At 38.1% G+C, this 14,103-nt stretch overlaps 1 protein-coding gene across 2 annotated transcripts in view; it reads left to right on the top strand.

The window, feature by feature from the left end:
• Positions 1–85: 85 nt before the first annotated feature.
• Positions 86–14,103, top strand: part of C1H8orf89 (chromosome 1 C8orf89 homolog) — a 79,196-nt gene continuing 65,178 nt past the window's right edge. For both annotated transcript variants that reach the window (XM_074278877.1, XM_074278876.1), the window contains exons 1-2: positions 86–3,380; positions 7,534–7,585. In XM_074278877.1, coding sequence (XP_074134978.1) covers positions 2,954–3,380; positions 7,534–7,585 — 479 coding nt within the window. In that variant the 5' untranslated portion in view covers positions 86–2,953. The remainder of the gene's footprint in view (positions 3,381–7,533; positions 7,586–14,103) is intronic.

Genomic DNA, 14,103 nt, shown 5'->3' with positions numbered 1-14,103 from the left:
GGTGAAGGCTTTACCTAGAGAGTGAGTGGGTGGGAGGGGGTTGTCTAGTGGCAAATGGAAACAAACCACTAGGACCTAGCTGCTGCACAGCCCTTAGGGGGATTGTACCTTAAGAAAGAACATTTGTTTATTGAGCAGAAGTTGTTACTATCTCCAGTTTATTGGGAAAAAAAGTTTGTAGAGAATGTTTGGACAAAGTAATTGATACAAAATCCATATTTAGAAACATTGATTAAAATGGACTTCTATAGGTATATATCTGACTTTCTGGAATTTCCCTCAAAATTTTTCACTTTTTTTGCTAAATTTCAGGGAATTATTCATATGCAATTGGTTTTTTAGTCTTTGAAGTCTTAGCTAGAAAAAAGGTTTCTTCATACCTTTAGCAGTCTGAAAGCAATTTACCCCCTTCTCAGATTACTTTTAATAAATTCATCAAGTAAATGAAAATTATGAAAGGAAACCAATTAAATAGCAATAGTTTTTATTTTTTAAATTTATGGACCTTTGAGTTAAGAACCCTTGGCCTAGTTAATATGGTAGAAACTGAAAACTATCTGATAACCTGTCCTTGCCAGAAGTGATCTTGAAATCTATGGCATTTTGTATCCTTGAAGATATAACACATAATTTTAATCATAATTATTTGTGCCGCAGTCCTGTAATCTTTACATTTTTTTAGACACTTAGCTTTTCATTCATTTAGCAAACTATACAAGGTAATTTGTCCAAAGCCAAAAAAAAAATTGATACAAATTAATCAGGAAAGAAACACTGAATAATTGGATCCTCCTCAGTTTAATGTAGCTGCAGTAGGCCTACTGCCTGCCGCTCTTACATTATTTGGGCCTTTTATTTTTATTCTACACTTCCCTTGTGTTATCAATACACATTCTAAAAGTTTTAAACTTCATGGGACAGTACACAATAAGTACTCAAAAAACCTTGGATGGAAGGGAATAATAAATGTATAAACCAAAGACTAATTGTTTTTAAAATGGGAGTGAGGAATATAAGATGTGAAAGGATGCAAGCCTGAAGAACTATATATGTTCTATGTTCATATGTTGCTATGAGAAAGATAGGGCATATAAAGAAAATTAAAGAGAGCTTTGATTACTAGCTCATTAGGAACTGCCTACAACAATGGAAAGTGAAGTTTTGTGATCTAGTATGTCATAGGGCTTTGCTTACAAAATGTTTTCACCTATCAATATGGCACTGAAGCTCATTTTTACCCTGGGCAGATAAAATATTTTGTAACTAAGGAAACAAAAGGTGAAATAGTATACTGTAAGACTTGGGTGGCTTTCTCCTAGGAAGCAATTAAACAATGGCTGAAAGCCAGTTTTAGGTTTTTTAAGACTCTGGAAAGATTGTATTGGAGGGAATGGTGAGACAAGAAAACTTGGGAGAGCCCTCAAGTCAATTGGTGCTTGTGAAGAGTAAGCCTGACTTTGGTGACTAACAAGTTTCTAAGGTTGAATGACAGATGTTGGTAGAATATCTGGGTGATATGGACATTTTGAAGTTTTTCTGAAAAGAGGGGGGGGTGATTATCTGGAGTACTTGTCAATGAACATCTTTAAAGCACCTGCTACATAATAGCCTTAGAACTGACAAAGGGAAAATCTATTTCTAGTTGCTAAGCTTACAATATGATGGAAGAAAAATGCAAAAGAATGCACAAAAGGGTCAAAGGTATCTGTTGAACTCAGGCTAGACTGGAGATAGCCTAGGTTCTCTCCTTGGAGTTTTAGGAAACTCTGTCCTTCAGCCAAGAGGGGTCTTAGGGATAAAGGGGCTGGCCTGTGTGATATAATAATGGAAAATGCTGAGTTTGGAGTTTAGAACCCTAGGTCTGCCACTTAGTACTTGTGTGCTTTGGGCAAGTAACTTCTGGGCATCAGTTTTTCTACTGAAAAAGGTATTAGGACTAAAAGTTTCTTCTGTCCTAAATCAGATTATTAGTAACAAATAGGGACCAGATTTTTAGATTAACTCGTCTCAGAATCTACCTTTGAAAGTTCAACAAAGTTGCCACATCTTTATGAGACCATTACTGCTTTCCCACCTCTCCAATTGTTAATGCTGGCACAGTGGGAATTTGTATGTATTTTAAAGTTTTAAGTTTGTTGGTATATTTAGACAGATTTGGTTTGTTTGAAATTTTCAGTGCCTGGCACATAGGTTCTTAGTAAACTGCTTGATTCATAATGAATCATTGAAGTAAGAAGAATAATTCTAGAATCTGCAGGGGTGATAGTTGAAGTTAAGAGTAAATAAGACTTCAGAACATTATAAAGAAGAGCAGAGAGAAACAGGATCATGGGGAAAAGGCTACATTCAAGAACCAGGGTCATAGGCCAAAGGTGGAGTTTAAAAGACAATTATTTAAAGTGATAATCCTGAGGCGTCTGGGATGCTAAGAAAAGGGAAAGGGCCATTGGCTATATCGGTAAGGGTCATCTATCTTTTAAACCAGCTAAATTTTGGATTGAGAACGGTTGAGGTCCAGGTCATGTCCAATCCATTTTAAATTAATAGTACAAAATAGGTTGAAAGATTGCAATATTCCTTAGGAGGATAACCACTGGAACATCCATTTGGCTGTGACAGATTTTTACACTATTGGATTCTCATTTCACATACGGATGACCCTGGGGCAAATGTTAAGGAAGAGCCGAGGAAGGAGAGTTGCTCAGACCTATTTTGGGGAGCACTTCTCACTTGAAGTCGAACTCTAAATCTGATGCCAGTTGGTCTATTAGACTGCTCAGCTCCCGCATCGTGAACATCTGTAAGCCGCAGGAAGAAATCCCCAGTACCCGAGCCTTCCCTGTTCTCCCCCACCCTCGGGTCTATTAACCAGCCGCGAAATTCCGAGCCTCCGCACCCGCCTTCCCCCAATCCCCAGAGGCTGCTTTTCACTGGTCCTCAATCCTGCGGCCTAATGCAGGTCTGGAGCCCCTCGGGCTCCGCCTTCTCACCCCTTCCAGGTCTCGCGCCCCTAGCCTTGCGCTCTGAGCACCTAACCACGCGCGCGCCTAGTCTGGGTGGTGGGGAAGCGCGGCGGGCGGGGGCGCCTGCCCGCGGAACCGCCACCTCAAGGCGGGGGCCGCTGTCTCCGCCCCCGACGGCTCTAGCGCTCCTGGGGGTGAGGGAGGACTCATCGGGCCCCGGGAGGCCTCTTGGCCCTCCCCATGGGGCCCCGGGTTGTCGGCCGGGGGGCATGGCCACCCTGGGAACGGCGACCGTGACCGTATGCCCGCCGCTAGCTGTGGGGACCCAGCGGCCCGCCCGAGTCTCCCGACCCGGGCCCGCCGGAGACTGCACCGGGATGAGAAGGAGTGGCCGCCCTCTGTGGAGCAGCGGGGACGGTGAGTGGGGGCGGGGGCGGGGGCGGGGCGAGGCGAGGAGGAGGGAGAACGAGGGGGCGGAGGGGGCGGGGCGAGTTCCGGTCTGAGGCCGGGCGGAGCGGCGGTGTGGCGTCCCGCCGGTGATCCTTTCAGTCCCAGAGCATGTTAGCTCCGGTTTATTTCCAGAGGAGGAAACTGAGGCAGGCCGGGCTCCGCAGCGAGGGTTAGGAGTGCAGGTGGTCTGATTTCCATGTTCACGGATAATGATCGAGATGGAATGTGAACACGTGGACCCTAACACTTCCCTTTTCAGTAACTTGTACTCTCGAGAGCTGCGGCCTGGAGGGAAGATCCCGGATGATCCCTTACCCCTTAAACTGAAGCAGATTTTGGATTCTGCACGGGCGTCTTGATAACCTTTGTTTGGCAATGAATGGATGGAGGAATATGTTGAATCGGAAACAAGAATAGCTAGAATTTAAGTGGAGATCCTGCAACACTACACTTACATAATACTTTAAGGACCGGAAAAGGTTTTCTTTAACCCTGCGAGGTACAAGTACCTTCATTTTACGGGACAGGAAATCAGTAAGTGACTTGCTTAATAAAGGTTACATAGTTACTAAGTATTGGAAGCGCAATTCCAACACTGATTTTTGAAGATTTTTAAGTTCCAAATTTTCTCTTCCTTCTCCAAAGCAGCAAACTTTTATATAGGCTATCCGTGTACAATCATGTTAAAACATTTCTACGTTAGTCACGGTTAGTCACGTTGTAAAAGAAGAATCAGAACAAAAGAGAAAAACCAAGAGAAAGAAAAAAAAGTGAAAATAGCATGCTTCTCTCTGCATTGAGTCTCCATAGTGCTTTCTCTGGATGTGAATGGCATTTTCCAATATGAGTCTTTTGGGATAGAAGTGCAGTTCCATCACAGGGCTCTGCTGAGTCCAAGTTGAGCACACTTTTCATGATACATTATCTTTCTAGAAAGGTATGTGCACATAGAGAAACTAGTTCTACTGTCAAGATAAAATAGATTGAAGTGTTAGGAGGTAATAGGGAAATCCTGATGTCTCCACTAAATTTAGTGTTACCCTTAAATTTAGATACCTAAAGATTTGGGAGGATGTAGATTAATTGATGAGTACAGAAATGAGTTTAATTTTTAGAGGAAGCCCAAGTTAAAACTGAGAGGGCACAAAGGTAGAAGTGTCAAAAGGAAGAATAGACAAAAAATAATTGGCAAGGTGAATTTTGAAAAAAGTTCAAATCAAATGGGAGGATTGGTGAGTAAACTACAGGAAAATAATATTTAAGATGATGAGTGATGGAGGGAGATGCGTGAGTATGACAGGGTAATTTTGTAATGATCAATAGATTTAGATATCTTTAAATTGGAGATGATAGGTGGCTGGAGAGAAGGAGTAGAAGGTATAAAGGGGAGGAAGCAGGTTAGAAAAGCTAGGAGAACAACAGAAGAATAGACATGGGGTAAAATAGGCAAATCCATCTCAGGACCACATAAAAAGATGTTTTTGGATGGAGGACTCAGGAAAAGTTTGAATTAGGAGTAAAAGCTGAAGAGGTGAAACTAAGATGACACAGTAGAGATAGGAAGTCTCCCAATGTCTCCCCAAACCACTCCAAATTCCTTTAAATAATGACTCTAAACACATTTTGGAGCATCAGAACACTTGAAAAGATGGAGTAGAACATTTTCCTGCTGAAGACAGCTTAGAAGTTAAAAGGTCAGGGTCCATTGTGCAGTTTCAGTGAAGGACATGCCAGTGAAGTCCCAGCCCAATATCAGTAAATCAGGAGTGGGTCTAGGGAGTCCTGAATCAGCACCAGTTCTGGTGATTTCCCGACCTCTCATCCCAGAGACACCAAGGACTTGGTAGGTCAGCAGAAAAAGTCTGACTTTTGGGAGCCAAGCATACAATCCCCAGCTAAGGCCCTGTCAGTGCAGCCCCAGCCTCAGCACTGGCAAAGCAGGACTCTGTTGTTTTAATGAACTAGATTTTATAGCTACAGTGGAGCTGGGATACTCCTAATAGTTGCAGGGCAGAAAAGAATGCTTGTGATCAGGTCCCTAGAAGGATCTCTGAAAATAACTAGCACAAAATCTTTGAAGTTTTGGACAGTGCAACCTCATCCTGGAAACAGAGGCCTACTTTAACAAAGAGTTAAAAGCCATGTAATAGGCTAGGAAAATGAGCAGACAACAAAAAAAGTTTCTGACCATAAGAAGTTACTGTGGTGACAAGGAAGATTAAAACACTCAGAAGACAACAAAGTCAAAGTTCCTACATCTGAAGCCTCCAAGAAAAATAAGAATTGGTCTCAGGTCATGGAAGAACTTAAAAGGGATTTTTAAAATCAAGAGAGATATAGGAAAAATTAGGAAAAGAATTGAGTGCTGTAAAAGGAAGTACAAAAAGCTAATAAGACAAATGCCTTAAAAAAGAATAAAAGTTAAGAAAGTCAATTACTAGGAAGATAGTGAACTGTAGCTTGTTTTGATATGATGTATTTGATTCAGGCCAGCTCTTGTTTTATCTATTGTTAAGTTGCTAATTTATCTTAAGTCATTAAATGTATGGCTGACTTATAAAGACATGGGTGCTAAAAGAATGGATATTTTTTTCTTCAATGGGGTCACCCTTCCCACTAAATCAATTGTGTAATGTTGGGAATATTCCTTTGGAGAGGAATAGAGATGGCAAATTCTGTTTTCTAAAAACCAAATGTTGTCTGTTGTCTAGAAGGTAAATTGAGAGAGATTGGGGCACAAAAGATATAATCATAGAATCTTAGAATATTTGAACTAGGAGGACTCTTAGATCAATTTATTCATCTATCTCATGGAAGAGGAAGCTGAAACTCAGAATTGTGTGAAATGACTTATTCAGGGTCATATAATGAATTTAATTCCCAATGCTGTGATCTTTCTACTCCCTCTCATAAGTACATTATTATTATCATCCTCTTTTGTTTTGTGAATTAAAAGTTTTAACACTGACCTCTTTCTAAAGGCATAAATGCTAGTTTGTACTTCCCCAAAATGCAATTAGATAGGCTGAAAATGACTTGCAGTAAGAAGTATGGTGCATTGTTCTTTTCTGTGATTGGGCAATAATAGTCAATGTTTGGCATTTTCTGTGCCTTTGACCTGAAATTCTCAAAAATTCAAGGAAAATAAAGCCATTTTTTTTTTTTAAATGTAAGAAACCTTAATCTGAAGAATGATTTTAACAATGTGGTAGACAAGAAATTGTGACATTATACACTGTCCCAGTTAGACCATATAAAGAATTTTTATTTATTTTTGGGTACCACATATTAGAAAGCATATTTATAAAGACCTGAGGTGGGTCCACTAAGATAGTAAGTGATGTGGAGATCATGCCAAGTGAGGACTGATTATAGTAATTAAGGATATTTAGTCTGAAAAAGAGAAGATTTGAGGAGTACATGATAGTATTCAAGTATTTGAAGTGCCATCAGGTGAAAGTAGAATTGTTTATTTTGCTTTTCCCCAAATAGCAGAATAGGGAACATTGGATGTATAGATTTAGGCCAGGAAGGCAGATTTAGGCCTGGCATAAAGAAAAATGTTCTAACAATTACAGTTATCTCAGAGTGGAATGTTTTTCTATGACCAGTGGCAAAACGTCCCCTCATTAGATGTGTAGGGAATTCTTTAGATATGCCTTACAATTGGATGGTCACTGAATTAATTCTGTCCCAGTTTTGACATTCTGTGATATCATTAATTAGTTTTGATTGGTTCCAGAGGCTAGGACTAAGAATAAGAGGTAGAAGTTGAAGAGAGATAGATTCAGGCTTGATTTAAGGAAAAACTTTGTGACAGATATGACCAAAAGTGTAATAAGTTGGTTCAAGACTAGTAGCTTTTCCCCTCATTGGAAGTGAGCAATTGTTTGAGATACTGGGATTCCTTTTCAGATACAGGTTAGACTAGATGAACTTGGAGGACCAGTCCAGCTATAATTTTGAATTGAGTTGGAATGAAATTATTAAGCATGAACAGGAATACTCAGCTAATGATTAGTAAAGCTAGATGTGAGCACAGAATTTGTCTTTTGTCTCTAGAAATAGAGAAATTATAATTTTGTCTTTTGGAAATTTTTATTATATTTTTATATTCTAGAATCATACGCATCAGAATTAAATTATTTGCTGTCCGAATGCAGCCTAAGAAGGTGAGCATTGTATATTGTGATTTATTAAATGTTGCATTGTTGAACAAATTTATTTGCATAAAAACTTTTTTCTTAAAATGTCCACTCTTTGTTTATAGTCTCAATGTTGTTGAAATCAGAAGGAACTTAAGATCAGAGGGTTTTTCCTTTTCATTTAATTACATAAATGCAATATGTATGACTATGATTCTTTTTTCTTCCCAAATGAGGAGAAAAATCTTTATTCTAGATTCAAACTATTTGGATTATGAATTGAGATTGTTAGCCAGAGTTCAGATAATGATAGGTAGACATGTTGTGCTGCTAAAATTTTATTTATTTAATGGTATGTTATTTTTCCCCAATAACATGTCAAGACAATTTTTAGTATTCATTTTACAAGATTCTGAATTCCAAATTTTGTTCCTTCTCTTTCTTCCCTTTCCTCTTCTAAAAATGGCAGGTAATTTGATATAGGTTATACATGTGCTATTATATAAAACATATTTCTTTTTTAATCAGAATTGTGAAAGAAGGATCAGATTTCCAGATTTTTCTGAAATCTGCTTATCATTTCTTATTGTATAATAGTGTTCCATTATATTCATATACCACAGCTTGTTCAGCCTAGTTGATGAGCATCCTCTCCATTTCTAATATTTTGCCACCACAAAAAAGTCTGCTATAAATATTTTTGCACATATAAGCCCTTTCTCCTTTTTAATGATCTCTTTGAGATACAGCCCTAGTGGTAATATTGCTGGAGCAAAGGGTATGCACAGTTTGCTTATCCTTTGGGCATAATTCCAAATTACTCTCCAGAATGGTTGTATTAATTCACAAGTCTACCAACAGTTCATTAGTATCTCAAATTCCCCACATCTTCACTAACATATTATTTTTCTTTTTTATAAGATTAGCCAATCTCTGATAGGTGTCAAGTGGTACCTCAGAGTTACTTTAATTTGCTTTTCTTGAATCAAAAAAAAAAAAATTTAGACCACTTCTTCATATGCATATAGGTAGTTTTGATTCCTTCATCTGAAAACTGCTTTTTTATCCCCAATTTATCAGGGAATGCTGACAACGTTTAAATTGTGTCATATCTTATATATATATCATATATATCTGGCTTCTGGTCCTGGCTCTGCAAATCAATTGAATATTAAAACTAGGACAAAACATTTAACATCAAGTCATATTTTTTAAAAGTTTTTAAATATTATAATAAATCCTGCTATTTATTTTTGCCAATGGAGAGGGGAAGCAAGTGTTGTGTAGTGACAAAACCAACTGGATTTGGAGTCAGAAGACATGGTTCATGCCTATATGATCTTGGCCCAGTCACCATCACATTTTTTTTTTTCTAGTTATTCACAGAAAGCTTTGGGAATAATACCACAGAATCATAAGATTTTAGAGCTAACGTGGTCTTAGAGATTACTCAATAATATTACCTTAGAATATTAGTGTTGGAACAGATTATCTACTCCAACCTCATTATCAGAGCCCTTAAATAGGTTGATCTTTTACTTGGAAGATGATCATCTGAGAGCCAGAAAGGGTCAAGGAACAGATGATATATGATGTTTGCTGCCCAGCAACTCCAGGAGAAATGCCAGAAGAGCAGAGATTTGTACACAACATTTGTAGATCTCATTAAACCCTTTGATACCGTCAGTCATGTGAGGGCTTATGGAAAATTATTTCAAGATTTGGTTGCCTGGGAAAGTTCATCATTATTTTATGTTAGTTTCACAATGGCATGTTTGTCTCAGTTCTGGATAATGGACAATGCTCTCACACTTTCCCAGTCACAGTGGAGTGAAACAAGGTTATGTGCTTGCTCTCATGCTTTTTAACCTGACGTTTTTAGCCATTTTGTCAAATGCCTTCAATGAGGACAAACATGGCATCAAGGTCAGCTAGCACACTAATAACACTAATAGCAACTTTTTCAACTTGAAAAGTCTACAAGCTAAGACTAAAGTGGAGGGAGTGTTTGGTGCATGATATTTTTGTTTGCAAGTTGTTGTGCACTCAGTGTAGACTCTGAAGCTGAAATGCAATAAAGTATGGCTCTGTTCTCTGCTACTTCTGCTAATTTTAGCCTAACAATTAATACCAAGGAAACACAAGTGCTCCACTAGTGAGCACCACACCATCCATAAGTTATAGCAAATAGAGAAATTTTGAATCCTGTGGATAAGTTCACTTACCTCAGCAATATGCCTTCCAAGGATGTACTCATTAATAATGAGGTTGACACCTGCATTGCCAGAGCTAGCTTGGTGTTCGGGAGGTTCCAAAGGAAAGTGTAGGAGTAAAGAGGTATTAGATTGACTATCATTGTCTCTCTCTATAAAAGTAAAGGGAATAAATTATCTTGTGACAATCATAGTGGGGTCTCTCTCTATAAAAGTAAAGGGAATAAATTATCTTGTGACAATCATAGTGGGGTCTCTCTCTATTGGTGACTAGGAAAGTTATAAGAGCATTGTTTATTATCCAGAACCTGGGTAAGCATGATGTATAATACTTATGAACTTTCCTAGACAATGAAATTTTCTATAACCCCTCTGAAGCTGAAATGGAATAAAGTATGGGTCTATTCTCTGCTATTTCTGCTAATTTTAGCCTAACAACTAATACCAAGGAAACACAAGTGCTCCACCAGTGAGCACCACACCATCCATCAGTTATAGCAAATAGAGAAGGGCTTGTCAGATCTACAAATATTGTGTTCTACTCTGTTCTGCTCCTGACATTTCTCCTGGAGTTGTTTAGCAACAAATAGCATATTGACTGTTCCTCAGCCCCTTCTGAAGCCATATTGACTCAAGTAGATGACCATCTTCCAGATGAAGAATTAGTCTAGTAAGGAACACTCTGTCAAGAATCTTACCATCAATGACTATGAAAAAGGATCTCTTCCCTCTCTTCATGATTGTCATAGGACAATCTATTCCCTTCACCTTTATAAAGATGGACAGTTGAAATATCCTTGAAAATTTTAGTCAGCTTTTATAGGAGCAATGGAGCTCCTACCTTAAGAATCTCAGCTAGAAAAGAATCAACATCAGTTGTTTTGCCACATGAAAGGAGCCTAAAGGCATTAAAACTTCTCTAGTTGGAACCACAGCTAGGGAGGGATTGACTTCAACCTGAGGCAAATGGTCAGAGGCTTCACACATGATGATCTGTTGAGAACACTATGGAAGTGTTCAGCTCATCTCTCTAGGATCATGTCCTTATTATGTTCTTATTACTAATCAGTGCTGACTTCTTCAGCACTGAATTGCTGAGATGCACCATAGGTCTTTGGCCTATAGTCTTCCTGGCATCATAAAAGTGCTTTGGATTTACATAAAGCTGAATTTCATTTTCCTTCTTACTGAACCAAAACTCCTGTGTGTCTCTTAAGATTCACTTGTAGTTTACTTTTGATGGAATTAAATGCTGCCTTCTTAGAGATGGATGAACTATCCTGCTGGTGGAGACTCTGGAGTTCTTGTTTTTCATTTAACAACTTTTGAATTTCCCCATCATTTTCAGCAGATCAATCTTGATGTTTGTGAATGTTGTGATCCAGATGAACAAATTCAGTGCTGTATACCAAATCTCAAAAGTTGCCCATTCATTTTTCTGGGCACTCTTGCTAATTGTATATTGGCTCCACTTTCCCTCTAAGTTAGCAATAAAACTATTCTTGCTCAAAGAAGCACTGTAATCTGTTGACATTAATTCTTCTGGTAGTCATTTTGCCTTAGCCACTACTTTATTGAATGTGAATATTTAGCTTTTTTTGTGATTCATTTGCAATGTGGAATCCCCTCCTCCTGTAATATTAGGCTAGGGTTGGGTAAGCAGACAATTTCAGGACACCTTTTCTAGCCCTTTTCTCACTTCAGGAGGTGAGCACTGTGATGAAGTAAGCAAAATCAGGAAAACATTGTACATAGCAATGCAGTTCATTGATCCAAGGCAATCTCAATAAACTTTGGAAAGCGCTGCCATTCATATCCAAAGAAATAAATATGGAGCTTGAATGTAAATTAACAAGTACTATGTTCACTTTTTTCTTATGGTTTTTCCCATTTATTCTGATTTTTCTCTATGCAACATGATTCATATGGAAACATGTAAATGAATTCACTTGTATAACCAAAAAAAATGTTTCTACATGTAACTGGGGGGAAAAAGAATGACATGAAAACAAACAACAAAACCTCAACCTAACAGCAAAAAAAAAAAAAAAAAAGATTAAGTCTGCTGAATTCCATTGTTGCTTCAGGGCAGAGAGATGACCCTATGACCTAGCCTGCCTGTGTGCAGGGTTGTGACTAGAGCTCCCAGCATATTTGCATCTGCTGCTGCCTCACTTGCTTGTCGCCACAGGACTTAGACATGGGTAGAAATGATAAAAATCATTTGGGTGATGTCTTTTGTGATCGTGCACAAATTGGATTTAAGTGAGACTGAGTTGCAGGAAATTGGCAGCCTCACTTTTCAGAGTCATTGCAGAACAGCGGCAGAACCGGGTCGAGAATACTGGGGAGTGGCCAAGAGTGTAGTGGAAGATGTTGGTGTCTTCTAACCAGCTCTAAGTGCTCCCCCACAACCTCTACTGCCGCTGTCTTCATTGCCTTTGGAAGAAATTGTTCTCATCTGTCCATTCCACCAGAGAAAGTTTTCTCATGCTTGGGGGTAGATGTTTTCCCAATTTGCCAAGAGGTTTGAGACCCCATGGTTACTCAAGCTGGTTTAGTTCATCTGCCAAAACGGTTGTTTGGGGTGTGGTGGCTGTGTATGTTACATACAGCTTCTTAGAGCCATAGGTAAGAGTTAGGGGGATTCAGCATTGATTGATGATGCTTTGTTGAGAACCCTGTGGAAATCCTTACTATTGATCAGTGTGGCTTCATCAGCACTGAATTGTTGAGATGCACTATAGGTCTTTCCACAAAGATGGATAGCAGCCCTCAAAAAGCTAGGCTGCCCTCAGGCTAGAAGGACTACTTTCCCTGAACACACCATTTGTCCTATTAACCTCTTTTTGCCTTAATCCACTGGAGAAGGAAATAGCAAACCACTCCAGTATCTTTGCCAGACAGCATTGGTGTACTATGATCTACAGGGTTATGAAGAGTTTGACACAACTGAATAGTAACAAAAATCACATCGTTTGCTCAATCTTCTCTCTTTCATTTTTAAACTCTTCCAGTTTCTTATGGTATTAAATCCTCTCATTATACTGTCTTTTAGTGGACTTAACCACCTTGTCAGTGTCTCGCCTAAAATATGGTTCATAGAACTGAATTCAATACTCTAAATATGCAGTGTTAACAATATGAATGTTACTGTCATTTTCCTCTTTTTCATCACTATAGTTTTCTTAATTCCGTCTAATAATCACATTAATCTAATATCATATAAGAGACTTATTAAATTTTTAATTCACTAATATTTTCTGAAATGAATACTTTTTAGGCAGATATTCCTTCCAAACCCTTGTACTATTATTCTTTTTAACCTAAATGTAAGACATAAAATTATTTTAAAATTTAATCCCCTTAAGATACAGAATTAGAAAAGCCAGTTATTCAAGGTTATGCTTTATTGTGTTTGTGTCATTTCAGTCATGTTCAACGCTTTGTAACCTCATTTAAGTTTTTTGTTTTTGTTTTTTTTTTTTTTTTTGTTTGGCTGAGTTACTGGAGTAGTATTATTTCCTCCTCCTCATTTTACAGAAGAGTAAACTGTGACAAAAAGGATTAATGGCTTGCCCAGGGTCACATAGCTACAATTCATTGTACAGATGAAGAAACTGAGGCTTGGAAAAGTTAAGTAACTTGTCCAAGTTTAACCAGCTCATGCTTTAACCAGTAGAGCTAGTATTGTAATCTAGCCCAGTGTTTTATCTAATACTTGACTTATAGTCTCCTGAGGGGGGTGCTAGGAGCCTTGTTTCTGTTAAAGAGGTCATATAAAGAAACAAAGAAAGCATCAGGATGATTTTAGTTGTTTTTTTTAAAAATAAAAATACAGGATACTCCATTTAACTATATATTAAAAATGAAAAACATCTCTTTAAAAAAAAAAAACCCACTGAAACCCAGTTACCAAATTATGCTACTCTATATTGGAACTGGTCAAAAGGAAGAGAAAAAAGGAGAAATGAAGGCAAGAAGAGACTGAAGGGACACATGTATATACTCAGAAATACTGAAAAAGACTGAGAAGTAATGAAGTTGCAGAGAAATAAACAAAAAGATAGAAGTATAGAGAGAGACAAATATTGAATAAAAAATTGATCCATAAATCCCCCCAAACCCAGAGAAGCATACACAAATCATTGAAAGAAATACTGGAGCTACAAATGGACTTTTAGGAAGATCCATCTTAATCTTGTGTCCTTTTAGTACATTATATATAGTTAAAGGCTTATAAAAGTTGTGTTCTATTTTAACAAATATAATTGGAAATGGAAAGGCAGATTATTGTGGTGAAAAGAATCCTAGATGTGGAGTTCGTAGAGT

The sequence above is a fragment of the Sminthopsis crassicaudata genome, chromosome 1 (genome assembly GCF_048593235.1).
Source record: "Sminthopsis crassicaudata isolate SCR6 chromosome 1, ASM4859323v1, whole genome shotgun sequence".
NCBI classification, from domain to species: Eukaryota; Metazoa; Chordata; class Mammalia; order Dasyuromorphia; family Dasyuridae; genus Sminthopsis; species Sminthopsis crassicaudata.
Note: the sequence above shows the minus strand (reverse complement) of the source record. Positions and strands in the feature narration are given on the sequence as shown.